The 22,884-nt window shown below is 56.1% G+C and overlaps 1 protein-coding gene across 1 annotated transcript in view; it reads right to left on the minus strand.

Annotated features, from left to right (window-relative positions):
• Window positions 1-6,975: 6,975 nt before the first annotated feature.
• LOC144955728 (bifunctional heparan sulfate N-deacetylase/N-sulfotransferase 2-like) overlaps window positions 6,976-22,884 on the minus strand; it is a 34,167-nt gene continuing 18,258 nt past the window's right edge. The window contains exons 5-6 of the mRNA XM_078885870.1: window positions 14,479-14,575; window positions 6,976-7,106 (exon numbers count right to left, since the gene is read on the minus strand). Coding sequence (XP_078741996.1) covers window positions 6,976-7,106; window positions 14,479-14,575 — 228 coding nt within the window. The remainder of the gene's footprint in view (window positions 7,107-14,478; window positions 14,576-22,884) is intronic.

Below are 22,884 nucleotides of genomic sequence, written 5' to 3' on the forward strand. Positions count from 1 at the left end.
GGGGTGGTGGGGTGGGGTGGTGAGGTGGGGTGGTGAGGTGGGGTGGTGAGGTGGGGTGGGGTGGTGAGGTGGGGTGGTGAGGTGGGGTGGTGAGGGGGGGTGGTGAGGGGGGGTGGTGAGGGGGGGTGGTGAGGTGGGGTGGTGAGGTGAGGTGGGGTGGTGAGGTGGGGTGGTGAGGTGGGGTGGTGAGGTGAGGTGGGGTGGTGAGGGGGGGTGGTGAGGTGAGGTGGGGTGGTGAGGGGGGGTGGTGAGGAGGGGTGGTGAGGGGGGGGTGGTGAGGTGAGGTGGGGTGGTGAGGAGGGGTGGTGAGGTGGGGTGGTGAGGGGAGGTGGGGTGGTGAGGAGGGGTGGTGAGGAGGGGTGGTGAGGTGGGGTGGTGAGGTGAGGTGGGGTGGTGAGGTGAGGTGGGGTGGTGAGGAGGGGTGGTGAGGTGGGGTGGTGAGGTGGGTGGTGGTGTGGTGGTGAGGTGGGGTGGTGAGGTGGGGTGGGGTGGTGAGGGGGGGTGGTGAGGTGAGGTGGGGTGGTGAGGTGAGGTGGTGAGGAGGGGTGGTGAGGAGGGGTGGTGAGGTGGGGTGGTGAGGTGGGGTGGTGAGGTGGGGTGGGGTGGTGAGGTGGGGTGGTGAGGTGGGGTGGTGAGGTGGGGTGGTGAGGTGGGGTGGTGAGGTGGGGTGGTGAGGGGGGGTGGTGAGGTGGGGTGGTGAGGTGGGGTGGTGAGGTGGGGTGGTGAGGTGGGGTGGTGAGGTGGGGTGGTGAGGTGGGGTGGTGAGGTGGGGTGGTGAGGTGGGGTGGTGAAGTGGGGTGGTGAGGTGGGGTGGTGAGGTGGGGTGGTGAGGGGGGGTGGTGAGGTGGGGTGGTGAGGGGGGGTGGTGAGGTGGGGTGGTGAGGTGAGGTGGGGTGGTGAGGTGGGGTGGTGAGGTGGTGAGGGGGGGTGGTGAGGTGAGGTGGGGTGGTGAGGGGGGGTGGTGGGGTGGGGTGGTGAGGTGGGGTGGTGAGGTGGGGTGGTGAGGTGGGGTGGTGAGGGGGGGTGGTGAGGGGGGGTGGTGAGGTGAGGTGGGGTGGTGAGGAGGGGTGGTGAGGTGGGGTGGTGAGGGGGGGTGGTGAGGTGGGGTGGTGAGGGGGGGGTGGTGAGGGGGGGTGGTGAGGTGAGGTGGTGAGGGGGGGTGGTGAGGTGGGGTGGTGAGGTGGGGTGGTGAGGGGGGGTGGTGAGGGGGGGTGGTGAGGTGGGGTGGTGAGGTGAGGTGGGGTGGTGAGGAGGGGTGGTGAGGGTGGGGTGGTGAGGGGGGGTGGTGAGGTGGGGTGGTGAGGGGGGGTGGTGAGGGGGGGTGGTGAGGTGAGGTGGTGAGGGGGGGTGGTGAGGTGGGGTGGTGAGGGGGGGTGGTGAGGGGGGGTGGTGAGGTGGGGTGGTGAGGTGGGGTGGTGAGGGGGGGTGGTGAGGGGGGGGTGGTGAGGTGGGGTGGTGAGGTGGGGTGGTGAGGGGGGGTGGTGAGGTGGGGTGGTGAGGTGGGGTGGTGAGGTGGGGTGGTGAGGGGGGGTGGTGAGGTGAGGTGGGGTGGTGAGGTGGGGTGGTGAGGTGGGGTGGTGAGGGGGGGGTGGTGAGGAGGGGTGGTGAGGGGGGGTGGTGAGGTGAGGGGGGGTGGTGAGGGGGGGGGGGTGGTGAGGTGAGGTGGGGTGGTGAGGGGGGGTGGTGAGGTGGGGTGGTGAGGTGGGGTGGTGAGGTGAGGTGGGGTGGTGAGGTGAGGTGGGGTGGTGAGGTGAGGTGGTGAGGGGGGGTGGTGAGGTGAGGTGGGGTGGTGAGGGGGGGTGGTGAGGTGGGGTGGTGAGGTGAGGTGGGGTGGTGAGGGGGGGTGGTGAGGGGGGGTGGTGAGGTGAGGTGGGGTGGTGAGGGGGGGTGGTGAGGAGGGGTGGTGAGGTGAGGTGGGGTGGTGAAGGGGGGTGGTGAGGGGGGGTGGTGAGGTGAGGTGGGGTGGTGAGGGGGGGTGGTGAGGAGGTGTGGTGAGGGGGGGTGGTGAGGGGGGGTGGTGAGGAGGGGTGGTGAGGAGGGGGGTGGTGAGGGGGGGTGGTGAGGAGGGGTGGTGAGGAGGGGGGTGGTGAGGGGGGGTGGTGAGGGGGGGTGGTGAGGGGGGGTGGTGAGGGGGGGTGGTGAGGGGGGGTGGTGAGGAGGGGTGGTGAGGAGGGGGGTGGTGAGGGGGGGTGGTGAGGGGGGGTGGTGAGGAGGGGTGGTGAGGTGAGGTGGGGTGGTGAGGAGGGGTGGTGAGGAGGGGGGGTGGTGAGGGGGGGTGGTGAGGGGGGGTGGTGAGGGGGGGTGGTGAGGTGGGGTGGTGAGGGGGGTGGTGAGGTAAGGTGGGGTGGTGAGGGGGGGTGGTGAGGGGGGGTGGTGAGGTGAGGTGGGGTGGTGAGGGGGGGTGGTGAGGGGGGGTGGTGAGGAGGGGGGTGGTGAGGGGGGGTGGTGAGGGGGGGTGGTGAGGTGAGGTGGGGTGGTGAGGGGGGGTGGTGAGGGGGGGTGGTGAGGTGAGGTGGGGTGGTGAGGGGGGGTGGTGAGGGGGGGTGGTGAGGAGGGGGGGTGGTGAGGGGGGGTGGTGAGGGGGGGTGGTGAGGTGAGGTGGGGTGGTGAGGGGGGGTGGTGAGGGGGGGTGGTGAGGTGAGGTGGGGTGGTGAGGGGGGGTGGTGAGGGGGGGTGGTGAGGTGAGGTGGTGAGGAGGGGTGGTGAGGGGGGGTGGTGAGGTGAGGTGGGGTGGTGAGGGGGGGTGGTGAGGTGATGAGTCAGACACTCGCCTATCGGATCGTTCGGTCACTCGCTCACTCACTCACTCACCCAGCCACTCGCTCACTCAATCACTCACCCACCCACTCACTCACCCACCCACTCACTCAGTCAGTCAGTCACTCAGTCACTCATCCGCTCACCCACTCACCCGCTCGTTCGCTCACTCACCCACTCACCCATCCACTCACTCACCCACTCACTCACCCACCCACTCACTCACTCACCCTCCCACTCACTCAGTCACTCACCCACCCACTCACTCACTCACTCAGTCAGTCAGTCACTCATCCGCTCACCCACTCACCCACTCACCCGCTCGTTCGCTCACTCACCCACTCACCCATCCACTCACTCACCCACTCACTCACCCACTCACCCATCCACTCACTCACCCACCCACTCACTCACTCAGCCACTCAGCCACTCAGCGAGTAGGTAAGTGGGTGAGTGAGTAGGTGAGTGAGTGAGTAGGTGAGTGAGTAGGTGAGTGAGTGAGTAGGTGAGTGAGTGAGTAGGTGAGTGAGTGAGTAGGTGAGTGAGTGAGTAGGTGAGTGAGTAGGTGAGTGAGTAGGTGAGTGAGTGAGTGAGTAGGTGAGTGAGTAGGTGAGTGAGTGAGTGGGTGGGTGGGTGAGTGAGTGAGTGAGTAGGTGAGTGAGTGGGTGGGTGAGTAGGTGAGTAGGTGAGTGAGTAGGTGAGTAGGTGAGTGAGTAGGTGAGTGAGTGAGTAGGTGAGTGAGTAGGTGAGTGAGTGAGTGAGTAGGTGAGTAGGTGAGTGAGTAGGTGAGTGAGTGAGTAGGTGAGTGAGTAGGTGAGTGAGTGAGTGAGTAGGTGAGTGAGTAAGTGGGTGAGTAGGTGAGTGAGTGAGTAGGTGAGTGAGTGAGTAGGTGAGTGAGTAGGTGAGTGAGTGAGTAGGTGGGTGAGTAGGTGAGTAGGTGAGTGAGTGAGTGAGTGGGTGAGTGAGTAGGTGAGTGAGTGAGTGAGTAGCTAAGTAGGTGAGTGAGTGAGTGAGTAGGTGAGTGAGTAGGTGAGTAGGTGAGTGAGTAGGTGAGTGAGTGAGTGAGTAGGTGAGTGAGTAGGTGAGTGAGTGAGTGAGTGGGTGAGTGAGTAGGTGAGTAGGTGAGTGAGTAGGTGAGTGAGTGAGTGAGTGAGTAGGTGAGTGAGTGGGTGAGTGAGTAGGTGAGTGAGTGAGTGAGTAGCTAAGTAGGTGAGTGAGTGAGTGAGTAGGTGAGTGAGTAGGTGAGTAGGTGAGTGAGTAGGTGAGTAGGTGAGTGAGTAGGTGAGTGAGTGAGTGAGTAGGTGAGTGAGTAGGTGAGTGAGTGAGTGAGTAGGTGAGTGAGTGGGTGAGTGAGTAGGTGAGTGAGTGAGTGGGTGAGTGAGTAGCTAAGTAGGTGAGTGAGTGAGTAGGTGAGTGAGTAGGTGAGTGAGTAGGTGAGTGAGTAGGTGAGTGAGTAGGTGAGTGAGTGAGTAGGTGAGTGAGTAGGTGAGTGAGTAGGTGAGTGAGTAGGTGAGTGAGTAGGTGAGTGAGTGAGTAGGTGAGTGAGTAGGTGAGTGAGTAGGTGAGTGAGTAGGTGAGTGAGTAGGTGAGTGAGTGAGTGAGTAGGTGAGTGAGTAGGTGAGTGAGTAGGTGAGTGAGTAGGTGAGTGAGTGAGTGAGTAGGTGAGTGAGTAGGTGAGTGAGTGAGTGAGTAGGTGAGTGAGTGAGTGAGTAGGTGAGTGAGTGAGTGAGTAGGTGAGTGAGTAGGTGAGTGAGTAGGTGAGTGAGTGAGTGAGTAGGTGAGTGAGTGAGTGAGTAGGTGAGTGAGTAGGTGAGTGAGTAGGTGAGTGAGTAGGTGAGTGAGTAGGTGAGTGAGTGAGTGAGTATGTGAGTGAGTGAGTGGGTGAGTAGGTGAGTGAGTAGGTGAGTGAGTGAGTGAGTGAGTAGGTGAGTGAGTGAGTGGGTGAGTAGGTGAGTGAGTAGGTGAGTGAGTGGGTGAGTGAGTAGCTAAGTAGGTGAGTGAGTGGGTGAGTGAGTAGGTGAGTGAGTGGGTGAGTGAGTAGGTGAGTGAGTGAGTGAGTAGGTGAGTGAGTAGGTGAGTGAGTAGGTGAGTGAGTGAGTGAGTAGGTGAGTGAGTGAGTGAGTAGGTGAGTGAGTAGGTGAGTGAGTAGGTGAGTGAGTGAGTGAGTAGGTGAGTGAGTAGGTGAGTGAGTAGCTAAGTAGGTGAGTGAGTGAGTGAGTAGGTGAGTGAGTAGGTGAGTGAGTAGGTGAGTGAGTGAGTGAGTAGGTGGGTGAGTAGGTGGGTGAGTGAGTGAGTGAGTAGGTAAGTGAGTAGGTGAGTGAGTAGGTAAGTGAGTAGGTGAGTGAGTAGGTGAGTGAGTAGGTGAGTGAGTAAGTGAGTAGGTGAGTGAGTAGGTGAGTGAGTAGGTGAGTGAGTAGGTGAGTGAGTGAGTAGGTGAGTGAGTAGGTGAGTGAGTAGGTGAGTGAGTAGGTGAGTGAGTGAGTGAGTAGGTGAGTGAGTAGGTGAGTGAGTAGGTGAGTGAGTGAGTGAGTGAGTGAGTAGGTGAGTGAGTAGGTGAGTGAGTAGGTGAGTGAGTGAGTGAGTAGGTGAGTGAGTGAGTGAGTAGGTGAGTGAGTAGGTGAGTGAGTAGGTGAGTGAGTGAGTGAGTAGGTGAGTGAGTAGGTGAGTGAGTGAGTGAGTAGGTGAGTGAGTAGGTGAGTGAGTAGGTGAGTGAGTGAGTGAGTAGGTGAGTGAGTAGGTGAGTGAGTAGGTGAGTGAGTGAGTGAGTAGGTGAGTGAGTAGGTGAGTGAGTAGGTGAGTGAGTAGGTGAGTGAGTGAGTGAGTGAGTAGGTGAGTGAGTAGCTAAGTAGGTGAGTGAGTGAGTGAGTAGGTGAGTGAGTAGGTGAGTGAGTGAGTAGGTGAGTGAGTAGGTGAGTGAGTGAGTAGGTGAGTGAGTGAGTAGGTGAGTGAGTGAGTAGGTGAGTGAGTGAGTGAGTAGGTGAGTGAGTAGGTGAGTGAGTGAGTGAGTAGGTGAGTGAGTGAGTGAGTAGGTGAGTGAGTGAGTGGGTGAGTGAGTAGGTGAGTGAGTAGGTGAGTGAGTGAGTGAGTAGGTGAGTGAGTGAGTGAGTAGGTGAGTGAGTAGGTGAGTGAGTGAGTGAGTAGGTGAGTGAGTGAGTGAGTGAGTAGGTGAGTGAGTAGGTGAGTGAGTAGGTGAGTGAGTGGGTGAGTGAGTAGGTGAGTGAGTGAGTAGGCGAGTGAGTAGGTGAGTGAGTGAGTGGGTGGGTGAGTGAGTAGGTGAGTGGGCGAGTGAGTAGGTGAGTGAGTGAGTGAGTAGGCGAGTGAGTAGGTGAGTGAGTGAGTGAGTAGGTGAGTGAGTGAGTAGGTGAGTGAGTGAGTGAGTAGGCGAGTGAGTAGGTGAGTGAGTGAGTAGGTGAGTGAGTAGGTGAGTGAGTGAGTGAGTAGGTGAGTGAGTGAGTGAGTAGGTGAGTGAGTAGGTGAGTGAGTGAGTAGGTGAGTGAGTGAGTAGGCGAGTGAGTAGGTGAGTGAGTGAGTGAGTAGGCGAGTGAGTAGGTGAGTGAGTGAGTGAGTGGGTGGGTGAGTGGGTGAGTAGGTGAGTGAGTAGCTGAGTGAGTTAGTGAGTAGCTGAGTGAGTAGCTGAGTGAGTAGCTGAATGAGTAGGTGAGTGAGTGAGTGAGTAGGCGAGTGAGTAGGTGAGTGCGTGAGTGAGTGGGTGGGTGAGTGGGTGAGTAGGCGAGTGAGTAGGTGAGTGAGTGAGTGGGTGAGTGAGTGGGTGAGTGAGTAGCTAAGTAGGTGAGTGAGTGAGTAGGTGAGTGAGTAGGTGAGTGAGTGAGTGAGTAGCTAAGTAGGTGAGTGAGTGAGTAGGTGAGTGAGTGGGTGAGTGAGTAGGTGAGTGAGTGAGTAGGTGAGTGAGTAGGTGAGTGAGTAGGTGAGTGAGTAGGTGAGTGAGTGGGTGAGTGAGTGAGTGAGTAGGTGTGTGAGTAGCTAAGTGAGTGAGTGAGTAGCTGAGTGAGTAGGTGAGTGAGTAGCTGAGTGAGTAGCTGAGTGAGTAGGTGAGTGAGTGAGTGAGTGGGTGGGTGAGTAGCTGAGTGAGTAGCTGAGTGAGTAGCTGAGTGAGTAGCTGAGTGAGTGAGTGGGTGGGTGAGTAGCTGAGTGAGTAGCTGAGTGAGTAGCTGAGTGAGTAGCTGAGTGAGTGAGTAGCTGAGTGAGTAGCTGAGTGAGTCACCAGTCGATGCCCTTCAGATAGTTGTTAGTGGAGCTGAAGAACTGGATTTCTTCGTAAGACGTGGCGCTCGGGTAGGAGGTGACCACGTTCGGGTGAAGCTTCAGGAACGTGTGCAGCGCTGTGGTCCCTGCACACACACAGAGTAGCCACTCAGCTACACACTCAGCTACCCACTCAGCTACCCACTCAGCTACACACTCAGCTACCCACTCAGCTACACACTCACTCAGCTACTCACTCAGCTAGCTACCCACTCGCCCACTCAGCAACTCACTCACCCACTCACTCACTCAGTCACTCACTCACTCAGTCACTCACTCACTCAGTCACTCACTCAGCTACCCACTCAGCCACTCACTCAGCCACCCACTCAGCCACCCACTCAGCCACCCACTCAGCCACCCACTCAGCTACCCACTCAGGGTAGGAGGTGACCACGTTCGGGTGAAGCTTCAGGAACGTGTGGAGCGCTGTGGTCCCTGCACACACACAGAGTAGCCACTCAGCTACTCACTCACTCAGCTACCCACTCAGCTACACACTCAGCTACTCACTCACTCAGCTACTCACTCAGCTACACACTCACTCACATACTCACTCACTCAGCTACTCACTCAGCTACCCACTCAGCTACTCACTCAGCTAGCTACCCACTCACCCACTCAGCAACTCACTCACCCACTCACTCACTCAGTCACTCACTCAGTCACTCACTCAGCTACTCACTCAGCTACCCACTCAGCTACACACTCAGCTACACACTCAGCTACCCACTCAGCTACCCACTCAGCTACCCACTCAGCTACACACTCACTCAGCTACCCACTCAGCTACTCACTCACTCAGCTACTCACTCAGCTAGCTACCCACTCGCCCACTCAGCAACTCACTCACCCACTCACTCACTCACTCAGTCACTCACTCAGCTACCCACTCAGCCACCCACTCAGCTACCCACTCAGCTACCCACTCAGCTACCCACTCAGGGTAGGAGGTGACCACGTTTGGGTGAAGCTTCAAGAACGTGTGGAGCGCTGTGGTCCCTGCACACACACAGAGTAGCCACTCAGCTACACACTCAGCTACCCACTCAGCTACCCACTCAGCTACCCACTCAGCTACCCACTCACTCAGCTACTCACTCAGCTAGCTACCCACTCGCCCACTCAGCAACTCACTCACCCACTCACTCACTCACTCAGTCACTCACTCACTCAGTCACTCACTCAGCTACCCACTCAGCCACTCACTCAGCCACCCACTCAGCCACCCACTCAGCTACCCACTCAGGGTAGGAGGTGACCACGTTCGGGTGAAGCTTCAGGAACGTGTGCAGCGCTGTGGTCCCTGCACACACACAGAGTAGCCACTCAGCTACACACTCAGCTACCCACTCAGCTACACACTCAGCTACCCACTCAGCTACACACTCACTCAGCTACTCACTCAGCTAGCTACCCACTCGCCCACTCAGCAACTCACTCACCCACTCACTCACTCACTCGGTCACTCACTCACTCACTCAGTCACTCACTCACTCAGTCACTCACTCAGCTACCCACTCAGCCACTCACTCAGCCACCCACTCAGCCACCCACTCAGCTACCCACTCAGGGTAGGAGGTGACCACGTTCGGGTGAAGCTTCAGGAACGTGTGCAGAGCTGTGGTCCCTGCACACACACAGAGTAGCCACTCAGCTACACACTCAGCCACCCACTCAGCTACACACTCAGCTACCCACTCAGCTACACACTCACTCAGCTACTCACTCAGCTACTCACTCAGCTAGCTACCCACTCGCCCACTCAGCAACTCACTCACCCACTCACTCACTCGGTCACTCGGTCACTTACTCACTCAGCCACCCACTCACCCACCCACTCACTCACTCAGCTACCCACTCAGCTACCCACTCAGCTACCCACTCAGCTACCCACTCAGGGTAGGAGGTGACCACGTTTGGGTGAAGCTTCAGGAACGTGTGCAGCGCTGTGGTCCCTGCACACACACAGAGTAGCCACTCAGCTACACACTCAGCTACCCACTCAGCTACACACTCAGCTACCCACTCAGCTACACACTCAGCTACACACTCAGCTACACACTCACTCAGCTACCCACTCAGCTAGCTACCCACTCGCCCACTCAGCAACTCACTCACCCACTCACTCACTCACTCACTCGGTCACTCGGTCACTTACTCACTCAGCCACCCACTCACCCACTCACTCACTCAGCTACCCACTCAGCTACCCACTCAGCTACCCACTCAGCTACCCACTCAGCTACCCACTCAGGGTAGGAGGTGACCACGTTTGGGTGAAGCTTCAGGAACGTGTGGAGCGCTGTGGTCCCTGCACACACACAGAGTAGCCACTCAGCTACACACTCAGCTACCCACTCAGCTACACACTCAGCTACCCACTCAGCTACACACTCAGCTACCCACTCAGCTACCCACTCACTCACCCACTCACTCAGCTAGCTACCCACTCGCCCACTCAGCAACTCGCTCACCCACTCACTCACTCGGTCACTCGGTCACTTAATCACTCAGCCACCCACTCACCCACCCACTCACTCACTCAGCTACCCACTCAGCTACCCACTCAACTACCCACTCAGCTACCCACTCAGCTACCCACCCACTCAGCTACCCACTCAGGGTAGGAGGTGACCACGTTCGGGTGAAGCTTCAGGAACGTGTGCAGAGCTGTGGTCCCTGCACACACACAGAGTAGCCACTCAGCTACACACTCAGCTACCCACTCAGCTACACACTCAGCTACCCACTCAGCTACACACTCAGCTACACACTCAGCTACCCACTCAGCTACACACTCAGCTACCCACTCAGCTACCCACTCACTCACCCACTCACTCAGCTAGCTACCCACTCGCCCACTCAGCAACTCACTCACCCACTCACTCACTCGGTCACTCGGTCACTTACTCACTCAGCCACCCACTCACCCACCCACTCACTCACTCAGCTACCCACTCAGCTACCCACTCAACTACCCACTCAGCTACCCACTCAGCTACCCACCCACTCAGCTACCCACTCAGGGTAGGAGGTGACCACGTTTGGGTGAAGCTTCAGGAAAGTGTGCAGAGCTGTGGTCCCTGCACACACACAGAGTAGCCACTCAGCTACACACTCACTCAGCTACTCAGCTACTCACTCAGCTACACACTCACTCAGCTACCCACTCAGCTACACACTCAGCTACCCACTCACCCACTCACTCAGCTAGCTACCCACTCACCCACTCAGCAACTCACTCAACCACTCAGTCACTCGGTCACTCGGTCACTTACTCACTCAGCCATTCACTCAGCTACCCACTCAGCCACCCACTCACCCACCCACTCACTCACTCAGCTACCCACTCAGCTACCCACTCACTCACCCACTCACTCAGCTAGCTACCCACTCGCCCACTCAGCAACTCACTCACCCACTCACTCACTCAGTCACTCGGTCACTCGGTCACTTACTCACTCAGCCATTCACTCAGCTACCCACTCAGCCACCCACTCACCCACCCACTCACTCACTCAGCTACCCACTCAGCTACCCACTCAGCTACCCACTCAGCTACCCACTCAGGGTAGGAGGTGACCACGTTTGGGTGAAGCTTCAGGAACGTGTGCAGCGCTGTGGTCCCTGCACACACACAGAGTAGCCACTCAGCTACACACTCAGCTACCCACTCAGCTACACACTCAGCTACCCACTCAGCTACACACTCAGCTACACACTCAGCTACACACTCACTCAGCTACCCACTCAGCTAGCTACCCACTCGCCCACTCAGCAACTCACTCACCCACTCACTCACTCACTCACTCGGTCACTCGGTCACTTACTCACTCAGCCACCCACTCACCCACTCACTCAGCTACCCACTCAGCTACCCACTCAGCTACCCACTCAGCTACCCACTCAGGGTAGGAGGTGACCACGTTTGGGTGAAGCTTCAGGAACGTGTGGAGCGCTGTGGTCCCTGCACACACACAGAGTAGCCACTCAGCTACACACTCAGCTACCCACTCAGCTACACACTCAGCTACCCACTCAGCTACACACTCAGCTACCCACTCAGCTACCCACTCACTCACCCACTCACTCAGCTAGCTACCCACTCGCCCACTCAGCAACTCGCTCACCCACTCGGTCACTCGGTCACTTAATCACTCAGCCACCCACTCACCCACCCACTCACTCACTCAGCTACCCACTCAGCTACCCACTCAACTACCCACTCAGCTACCCACTCAGCTACCCACCCACTCAGCTACCCACTCAGGGTAGGAGGTGACCACGTTCGGGTGAAGCTTCAGGAACGTGTGCAGAGCTGTGGTCCCTGCACACACACAGAGTAGCCACTCAGCTACACACTCAGCTACCCACTCAGCTACACACTCAGCTACCCACTCAGCTACACACTCAGCTACACACTCAGCTACCCACTCAGCTACACACTCAGCTACCCACTCAGCTACCCACTCACTCACCCACTCACTCAGCTAGCTACCCACTCGCCCACTCAGCAACTCACTCACCCACTCACTCACTCACTCGGTCACTCGGTCACTTACTCACTCAGCCACCCACTCACCCACCCACTCACTCACTCAGCTACCCACTCAGCTACCCACTCAACTACCCACTCAGCTACCCACTCAGCTACCCACCCACTCAGCTACCCACTCAGGGTAGGAGGTGACCACGTTTGGGTGAAGCTTCAGGAAAGTGTGCAGAGCTGTGGTCCCTGCACACACACAGAGTAGCCACTCAGCTACACACTCACTCAGCTACTCAGCTACTCACTCAGCTACACACTCACTCAGCTACCCACTCAGCTACACACTCAGCTACCCACTCACTCACCCACTCACTCAGCTAGCTACCCACTCACCCACTCAGCAACTCACTCACCCACTCAGTCACTCGGTCACTCGGTCACTTACTCACTCAGCCATTCACTCAGCTACCCACTCAGCCACCCACTCACCCACCCACTCACTCACTCAGCTACCCACTCAGCTACCCACTCACTCACCCACTCACTCAGCTAGCTACCCACTCGCCCACTCAGCAACTCACTCACCCACTCACTCACTCAGTCACTCGGTCACTCGGTCACTTACTCACTCAGCCATTCACTCAGCTACCCACTCACCCACCCACTCACCCACCCACTCACCCACCCACTCACCCACCCATTCACCCACCCACCCACCCACCCACTCACCCACCCACCCACCCACCCACTCACCCACCCACCCACCCACCCACTCACCCACCCACCCACCCACCCACTCACCCACCCACCCACCCACTCACCCACCCACCCACCCACCCACCCACCCACTCACCCACCCACCCACCCACCCACTCACCCACCCACCCACCCACCCACTCACTCACCCACCCACTCACCCACCCACCCACTCACCCACCCACCCACTCACCCACCCACCCACTCACCCACTCACTCAGTCACTCGGTCACTTACTCACTCAGCCATTCACTCAGCTACCCACTCAGCCACCAACTCACCACCCACCCACTCACTCACTCAGCTACACACTCAGCTACCCACTCAGCTACACACTCAGCTACCCACTCAGCTACACACTCAGCTACCCACTCAGCTACCCACTCACTCACCCACTCACTCAGCTAGCTACCCACTCGCCCACTCAGCAACTCGCTCACCCACTCACTCACTCGGTCACTCGGTCACTTAATCACTCAGCCACCCACTCACCCACCCACTCACTCACTCAGCTACCCACTCAGCTACCCACTCAACTACCCACTCAGCTACCCACTCAGCTACCCACCCACTCAGCTACCCACTCAGGGTAGGAGGTGACCACGTTCGGGTGAAGCTTCAGGAACGTGTGCAGAGCTGTGGTCCCTGCACACACACAGAGTAGCCACTCAGCTACACACTCACTCAGCTACTCAGCTACTCACTCAGCTACACACTCACTCAGCTACCCACTCAGCTACACACTCAGCTACCCACTCACTCACCCACTCACTCAGCTAGCTACCCACTCACCCACTCAGCAACTCACTCACCCACTCAGTCACTCGGTCACTCGGTCACTTACTCACTCAGCCATTCACTCAGCTACCCACTCAGCCACCCACTCACCCACCCACTCACTCACTCAGCTACCCACTCAGCTACCCACTCACTCACCCACTCACTCAGCTAGCTACCCACTCGCCCACTCAGCAACTCACTCACCCACTCACTCACTCAGTCACTCGGTCACTCGGTCACTTACTCACTCAGCCATTCACTCAGCTACCCACTCAGCCACCCACTCACCCACCCACTCACTCACTCAGCTACCCACTCAGCTACCCACCCACCCACTCACCCACCCACCCACTCACCCACTCACTCACCCACCCACTCACCCACCCACTCACTCACCCACTCACCCACTGACTCACCCACCCACTCACTCACCCACTCACCCACCCACCCACTCACCCACCCACCCACCCACTCACCCACCCACCCACCCACCCACTCACTCACTCACTCAGTCATTCGGTCACTTACTCACTCAGCCATTCACTCAGCTACCCACTCAGCCACCCACTCACCACCCACCCACTCACTCACTCAGCTACCCACTCAGCTACCCACTCAGCTACCCACCCACCCACTCACCCACTCACCCACCCACTCACCCACTGACTCACCCACCCACTCACCCACCCACTCACCCACTCACTCACCCACCCACTCACCCACCCACTCACCCACTGACCCACCCACTCACCCACTGACTCACCCACCCACTCACCCACCCACCCACTCACCCACCCACCCACTCACCCACCCACCCACCCACCCACCCACCCACTCACCCACCCACCCACCCACCCACTCACCCACCCACCCACCCACCCACTCACCCACCCACCCACCCACCCACTCACTCACCCACCCACTCACCCACCCACCCACTCACCCACCCACCCACTCACCCACCCACCCACCCACTCACCCACTCACTCAGTCACTCGGTCACTTACTCACTCAGCCATTCACTCAGCTACCCACTCAGCCACCAACTCACCACCCACCCACTCACTCACTCAGCTACCCACTCAGCTACCCACTCAGCTACCCACCCACCCACTCACCCACCCACCCACCCACCCACCCACCCACTCACCCACCCACTCACTCACCCACCCACCCACTCACTCAACCACCCATCCACCCACCCACTCACCCACCCACTCACCCACCCACTCACTCACTCACCCACCCACCCACCCACTCACCCACTCACTCACCCACCCACTCAACCACCCATCCACCCACCCACTCACCCACCCACCCACTCACCCACCCACCCACTCACCCACCCACCCACTCACCCACTCACCCACTCACCCACCCACCCACCCACTCACTCACCCACTCACTCACCCACCCACTCACCCACCCACCAGTTTTTTGAGGACCCATGATGATGACACTCGGAAGTCTGTCACAAGTCTTCTCCTTTGACCAAATGTCCTTGTGGCGTTTATCGTGGCAAGGATTCTAGCCGGATAGATACACACAGAGACACACACACAATGAGACACACACACAGTGAGACACACACATAGTGAGACACACACACACAGAGACACACACACAGTGAGACACAGTGACTCACAGATACACACACACACAGTGACACACAGTGTGTGAGTGAGTGAGTGAGTGGGTGAGTGGGTGGGTGAGTGGGTGAGTGGGTGGGTGAGTGGGTGAGTGAGTGACTGAGTGACTGACTGAGTGAGTGACTGAGTGACTGACTGAGTGAGTGACTGAGTGACTGACTGACTGACTGAGTGAGTGACTGAGTGAGTGACTGACTGAGTGAGTGAGTGACTGACTGAGTGAGTGAGTGACTGAGTGACTGACTGAGTGAGTGACTGAGTGACTGACTGAGTGAGTGACTGAGTGACTGACTGAGTGAGTGACTGAGTGACTGACTGACTGACTGACTGAGTGAGTGACTGAGTGAGTGACTGACTGAGTGACTGACTGACTGAGTGAGTGAGTGACTGAGTGACTGACTGAGTGAGTGACTGAGTGACTGACTGAGTGAGTGTGTGAGTGAGTGAGTGACTGAGTGACTGACTGACTGAGTGACTGACTGACTGAGTGAGTGAGTGACTGACTGACTGAGTGAGTGTGTGAGTGAGTGACTGTGTGAGTGACTGAGTGAGTGTGTGACTGAGTGTGTGAGTGAGTGAGTGACTGACTGAGTGAGTGAGTGTGTGAGTGACTGTGTGAGTGACTGAGTGAGTGGGTGAGTGACTGACTGACTGAGTGAGTGTGTGAGTGACTGTGTGAGTGACTGAGTGAGTGGGTGAGTGACTGACTGACTGAGTGAGTGTGTGAGTGACTGACTGACTGACTGAGTGTGTGAGTGAGTGACTGACTGACTGAGTGAGTGTGTGAGTGAGTGTGTGACTGAGTGTGTGAGTGAGTGAGTGAGTGACTGACTGACTGAGTGAGTGTGTGAGTGACTGTGTGAGTGACTGAGTGAGTGGGTGAGTGACTGACTGACTGAGTGAGTGTGTGAGTGACTGACTGACTGACTGAGTGTGTGAGTGAGTGACTGACTGACTGACTGAGTGAGTGTGTGAGTGAGTGACTGTGTGAGTGACTGAGTGAGTGAGTGTGTGACTGAGTGTGTGAGTGAGTGAGTGACTGACTGACTGAGTGAGTGTGTGAGTGACTGTGTGAGTGACTGAGTGAGTGAGTGGGTGAGTGACTGACTGACTGAGTGAGTGTGTGAGTGACTGTGTGAGTGACTGAGTGAGTGAGTGGGTGAGTGACTGACTGACTGACTGAGTGAGTGTGTGAGTGAGTGACTGACTGAGTGAGTGTGTGAGTGAGTGACTGTGTGAGTGACTGAGTGAGTGAGTGTGTGACTGAGTGTGTGAGTGAGTGAGTGAGTGACTGACTGACTGAGTGAGTGAGTGTGTGAGTGACTGTGTGAGTGACTGAGTGAGTGAGTGGGTGAGTGACTGACTGACTGAGTGAGTGTGTGAGTGACTGTGTGAGTGACTGAGTGAGTGGGTGAGTGAGTGTGTGAGTGAGTGACTGACTGACTGAGTGAGTGAGTGTGTGAGTGACTGTGTGACTGACTGAGTGACTGACTGAGTGGGTGACTGAGTGACTGACTGAGTGAGTGGGTGAGTGACTGAGTGAGTGAGTGGGTGAGTGAGTGACTGAGTGAGTGACTGAGTGAGTGACTAACTGAATGACTGACTGACTGAGTGAGTGACTGAGTGACTAACTGACTGACTGAGTGAGTGACTGAGTGACTGACTAACTGACTGACTGAGTGAGTGTCCTGGGGGTACAGGGAGAAGTAGGTCTCTGCCATCAGGGTCGGAGTGAGTGAGTGGGTGACTGAGTGAGTGGCTGAGTGAGTGACTGACTGAGTGAGTGGGTGACTGAGTGACTGACTGAGTGAGTGGGTGAGTGACTGAGTGAGTGTGTGAGTGACTGACTGACTGACTGACTGAGTGACTGAGTGACTAACTGACTGACTGAGTGAGTGACTGAGTGACTGACTAACTGACTGACTGAGTGAGTGTCCTGGGGGTACAGGGAGAAGTAGGTCTCTGCCATCAGGGTCGGAGTGAGTGAGTGGGTGACTGAGTGAGTGGCTGAGTGAGTGACTGACTGAGTGAGTGGGTGACTGAGTGACTGACTGAGTGAGTGGGTGAGTGACTGAGTGAGTGTGTGAGTGACTGACTGACTGACTGACTGAGTGAGTGAGTGTGTGAGTGACTGTGTGAGTGAGTGAGTGACTGAGTGACTGAGTGAGTGAGTGTGTGAGTGACTGAGTGAGTGTGTGAGTGACTGACTGACTGAGTGAGTGTGTGAGTGACTGAGTGAGTGACTGAGTGAGTGAGTGAGTGGGTGAGTGACTGAGTGACTGACTGAGTGACTGACTGAGTGACTGACTGAGTGAGTGGGTGACTGAGTGACTGACTGAGTGAGTGGGTGAGTGACTGAGTGAGTGTGTGAGTGACTGACTGACTGACTGAGTGAGTGTGTGAGTGACTGAGTGAGTGACTGAGTGAGTGGGTGAGTGACTGAGTGACTGACTGAGTGACTGACTGAGTGACTGACTGAGTGAGTGGGTGACTGAGTGACTGAGTGAGTGGGTGACTGAGTGACTGACTGAGTGGGTGAGTGACTGAGTGAGTGAGTGACTGAGTGACTGACTGAGTGACTGACTGAGTGAGTGACTGAGTGACTAACTGACTGACTGAGTGAGTGACTGAGTGACTGACTAACTGACTGACTGAGTGAGTGTCCTGGGGGTACAGGGAGAAGTAGGTCTCTGCCATGAGGGGTGGAGTGAGTGAGTGAGTGACTGAGTGAGTGAGTGAATGACTGACTGACTGACTAACTAACTGACTCACTGACTCACTGACTGACTCACCTGCCATACTGGGTGAGTGTCCTGGGGGTACAGGGAGAAGTAGGTCTCTGCCATGAGGGGTGGAGTGAGTGAGTGAGTGAGTGAATGACTGACTGACTGACTGAGTGAGTGAGTGTGTGAGTGACTGTGTGAGTGACTGAGTGAGTGAGTGGGTGAGTGACTGACTGACTGAGTGAGTGTGTGAGTGACTGTGTGAGTGACTGAGTGAGTGAGTGGGTGAGTGACTGAGTGACTGACTGAGTGACTGACTGAGTGGGTGACTGAGTGACTGACTGAGTGAGTGGGTGACTGAGTGACTGACTGAGTGAGTGACTGAGTGACTGACTGAGTGAGTGACTGAGTGACTGACTGAGTGAGTGACTGAGTGACTGACTGACTGACTGAGTGAGTGACTGAGTGAGTGACTGACTGAGTGAGTGACTGACTGACTGAGTGAGTGAGTGACTGACTGAGTGAGTGACTGAGTGACTGACTGAGTGAGTGTGTGAGTGAGTGAGTGACTGAGTGACTGACTGAGTGACTGACTGACTGAGTGAGTGACTGACTGACTGAGTGAGTGTGTGAGTGAGTGACTGTGTGAGTGACTGAGTGAGTGTGTGACTGAGTGTGTGAGTGAGTGACTGACTGAGTGAGTGAGTGTGTGAGTGACTGTGTGAGTGACTGAGTGAGTGGGTGAGTGACTGACTGACTGAGTGTGTGAGTGACTGACTGACTGACTGAGTGTGTGAGTGAGTGACTGACTGACTGAGTGAGTGTGTGAGTGAGTGTGTGACTGAGTGTGTGAGTGAGTGAGTGAGTGACTGACTGACTGAGTGAGTGTGTGAGTGACTGTGTGAGTGACTGAGTGAGTGGGTGAGTGACTGACTGACTGAGTGAGTGTGTGAGTGACTGACTGACTGACTGAGTGTGTGAGTGAGTGACTGACTGACTGACTGAGTGAGTGTGTGAGTGAGTGACTGTGTGAGTGACTGAGTGTGTGAGTGTGTGACTGAGTGTGTGAGTGAGTGAGTGACTGACTGACTGAGTGAGTGTGTGAGTGACTGTGTGAGTGACTGAGTGAGTGAGTGGGTGAGTGACTGACTGACTGAGTGAGTGTGTGAATGACTGTGTGAGTGACTGAGTGAGTGAGTGGGTGAGTGACTGACTGACTGACTGAGTGAGTGTGTGAGTGAGTGACTGACTGAGTGAGTGTGTGAGTGAGTGACTGTGTGAGTGACTGAGTGAGTGAGTGTGTGACTGAGTGTGTGAGTGAGTGAGTGACTGACTGACTGAGTGAGTGTGTGAGTGACTGTGTGAGTGACTGAGTGAGTGAGTGGGTGAGTGACTGACTGACTGACTGAGTGAGTGTGTGAGTGACTGTGTGAGTGACTGAGTGAGTGAGTGGGTGAGTGAGTGTGTGAGTGAGTGAGTGAGTGACTGACTGACTGAGTGAGTGAGTGTGTGAGTGACTGTGTGACTGACTGAGTGACTGACTGAGTGGGTGACTGAGTGACTGACTGAGTGAGTGGGTGAGTGACTGAGTGAGTGAGTGGGTGAGTGAGTGACTGAGTGAGTGACTGAGTGAGTGACTAACTGAATGACTGACTGAGTGAGTGACTGAGTGACTAACTGACTGACTGAGTGAGTGACTGAGTGACTGACTAACTGACTGACTGAGTGAGTGTCCTGGGGGTACAGGGAGAAGTAGGTCTCTGCCATCAGGGTCGGAGTGAGTGAGTGGGTGACTGAGTGAGTGGCTGAGTGAGTGACTGACTGAGTGAGTGGGTGAGTGACTGAGTGAGTGTGTGAGTGACTGACTGACTGACTGACTGAGTGACTGAGTGACTAACTGACTGACTGAGTGACTGAGTGACTGACTAACTGACTGACTGAGTGAGTGTCCTGGGGGTACAGGGAGAAGTAGGTCTCTGCCATCAGGGTCGGAGTGAGTGAGTGGGTGACTGAGTGAGTGGCTGAGTGAGTGACTGACTGAGTGAGTGGGTGACTGAGTGACTGACTGAGTGAGTGGGTGAGTGACTGAGTGAGTGTGTGAGTGACTGACTGACTGACTGACTGAGTGAGTGAGTGTGTGAGTGACTGTGTGAGTGAGTGAGTGACTGAGTGACTGAGTGAGTGAGTGTGTGAGTGACTGAGTGAGTGTGTGAGTGACTGACTGACTGAGTGAGTGTGTGAGTGACTGAGTGAGTGACTGAGTGAGTGAGTGAGTGGGTGAGTGACTGAGTGACTGACTGAGTGACTGACTGAGTGACTGACTGAGTGAGTGGGTGACTGAGTGACTGACTGAGTGAGTGGGTGAGTGACTGAGTGAGTGTGTGAGTGACTGACTGACTGACTGAGTGTGTGAGTGACTGAGTGAGTGACTGAGTGAGTGAGTGGGTGAGTGACTGAGTGACTGACTGAGTGACTGACTGAGTGACTGACTGAGTGAGTGGGTGACTGAGTGACTGAGTGAGTGGGTGACTGAGTGACTGACTGAGTGGGTGAGTGACTGAGTGAGTGAGTGACTGAGTGACTGACTGAGTGACTGACTGAGTGAGTGACTGAGTGACTAACTGACTGACTGAGTGAGTGACTGAGTGACTGACTAACTGACTGACTGAGTGAGTGTCCTGGGGGTACAGGGAGAAGTAGGTCTCTGCCATGAGGGGTGGAGTGAGTGAGTGAGTGACTGAGTGAGTGAGTGAATGACTGACTGACTGACTAACTAACTGACTCACTGACTCACTGACTCACTGACTGACTCACCTGCCATACTGGGTGAGTGTCCTGGGGGTACAGGGAGAAGTAGGTCTCTGCCATGAGGGGTGGAGTGAGTGAGTGAGTGAGTGAATGACTGACTGACTGACTGAGTGAGTGAGTGTGTGAGTGACTGTGTGAGTGACTGAGTGAGTGAGTGGGTGAGTGACTGACTGACTGAGTGAGTGTGTGAGTGACTGTGTGAGTGACTGAGTGAGTGAGTGGGTGAGTGACTGAGTGACTGACTGAGTGACTGACTGAGTGGGTGACTGAGTGACTGACTGAGTGAGTGGGTGACTGAGTGACTGACTGAGTGAGTGGGTGAGTGACTGAGTGAGTGAGTGGGTGAGTGAGTGAGTGACTGAGTGAGTGACTGAGTGAGTGACTAACTGAATGACTGACTGACTGAGTGAGTGACTGAGTGACTAACTGACTGACTGAGTGAGTGACTGAGTGACTGACTAACTGACTGACTGAGTGAGTGTCCTGGGGGTACAGGGAGAAGTAGGTCTCTGCCATCAGGGTCGGAGTGAGTGAGTGGGTGACTGAGTGAGTGGCTGAGTGAGTGACTGACTGAGTGAGTGGGTGAGTGACTGAGTGAGTGTGTGAGTGACTGACTGAGTGAGTGAGTGAGTGTGTGAGTGACTGTGTGAGTGAGTGAGTGAGTGATTGAGTGACTGAGTGAGTGAGTGTGTGAGTGACTGAGTGAGTGTGTGAGTGACTGACTGACTGAGTGAGTGTGTGAGTGACTGAGTGAGTGACTGAGTGAGTGAGTGAGTGAGTGGGTGAGTGACTGAGTGACTGACTGAGTGACTGACTGAGTGACTGACTGAGTGAGTGGGTGACTGAGTGACTGACTGAGTGAGTGGGTGAGTGACTGAGTGAGTGAGTGTGTGAGTGACTGACTGACTGACTGAGTGTGTGAGTGACTGAGTGAGTGACTGAGTGAGTGAGTGGGTGAGTGACTGAGTGACTGACTGAGTGACTGACTGAGTGACTGACTGAGTGAGTGGGTGACTGAGTGACTGACTGAGTGAGTGGGTGACTGAGTGACTGACTGAGTGAGTGGGTGAGTGACTGAGTGAGTGACTGAGTGACTGACTGAGTGACTGACTGAGTGAGTGACTGAGTGACTAACTGACTGACTGAGTGACTGAGTGACTGACTAACTGACTGACTGAGTGAGTCACTGACTCACTGACTCACTGACTGACTCACCTGCCACACTGGGTGAGTGTCCTGGGGGTACAGGGAGAAGTAGGTCTCTGCCATGAGGGGTGGAGTGAGTGAGTGAATGACTGAATGACTGACTGACTAACTAACTGACTGAGTGACTGACTGACTGACTCACTGACTGACTCACTCACCTGCCATACTGGGTGAGTGTCCTGGGGGTACAGGGAGAAGTAGGTCTCTGCCATGAGGGGTGGAGTGAGTGAGTGAGTGGCTGAGTGAGTAACTGAGTGTCTGAGTGAGTGAGTAACTGAGTGACTCACTGACTGACTCACTGACTCACTGACTGACTCACTCACCTGCCACACTGGGTGAGTGTCCTGGGGGTACAGGGAGAAGTAGGTGTCTGCCATGAGGGGTGGAGTGAGTGAGTGACTGAGTGAGTGAGTGAATGACTGACTGACTGAGTGACTGACTGAGTGGGTGACTGAGTGACTGACTGAGTGAGTGGGTGACTGAGTGACTGACTGAGTGAGTGGGTGAGTGAGTGAGTGAGTGACTGAGTGAGTGACTAACTGAATGACTGACTGACTGAGTGAGTGACTGAGTGACTAACTGACTGACTGAGTGAGTGACTGAGTGACTGACTAACTGACTGACTGAGTGAGTGTCCTGGGGGTACAGGGAGAAGTAGGTCTCTGCCATCAGGGTCGGAGTGAGTGAGTGGGTGACTGAGTGAGTGGCTGAGTGAGTGACTGACTGAGTGAGTGGGTGACTGAGTGACTGACTGAGTGAGTGGGTGAGTGACTGAGTGAGTGTGTGAGTGACTGACTGAGTGAGTGAGTGAGTGTGTGAGTGACTGACTGAGTGAGTGTGTGAGTGACTGACTGACTGACTGAGTGTGTGAGTGACTGAGTGAGTGACTGAGTGAGTGAGTGAGTGGGTGAGTGACTGAGTGACTGACTGAGTGACTGACTGAGTGAGTGGGTGACTGAGTGACTGACTGAGTGAGTGGGTGACTGAGTGACTGACTGAGTGAGTGGGTGAGTGACTGAGTGAGTGAGTGACTGAGTGACTGACTGAGTGACTGACTGAGTGAGTGACTGAGTGACTAACTGACTGACTGACTGAGTGACTGACTAACTGACTGACTGAGTGAGTCACTGACTCACTGACTCACTGACTGACTCACCTGCCACACTGGGTGAGTGTCCTGGGGGTACAGGGAGAAGTAGGTCTCTGCCATGAGGGGTGGAGTGAGTGAGTGAGTGAGTGAATGACTGAATGACTGACTGACTAACTAACTGACTGAGTGACTGACTGACTCACTGACTGACTCACTCACCTGCCATACTGGGTGAGTGTCCTGGGGGTACAGGGAGAAGTAGGTCTCTGCCATGAGGGGTGGAGTGAGTGAGTGACTGAGTGAGTGAGTGAATGACTGACTGACTGACTGAGTGACTCACTGACTCACTGACTGACTCAC

Source organism: Lampetra fluviatilis, unplaced genomic scaffold (genome assembly GCF_964198595.1).
Source record: "Lampetra fluviatilis unplaced genomic scaffold, kcLamFluv1.1 SCAFFOLD_868, whole genome shotgun sequence".
In the NCBI taxonomy this organism is placed as follows: domain Eukaryota; kingdom Metazoa; phylum Chordata; class Hyperoartia; order Petromyzontiformes; family Petromyzontidae; genus Lampetra; species Lampetra fluviatilis.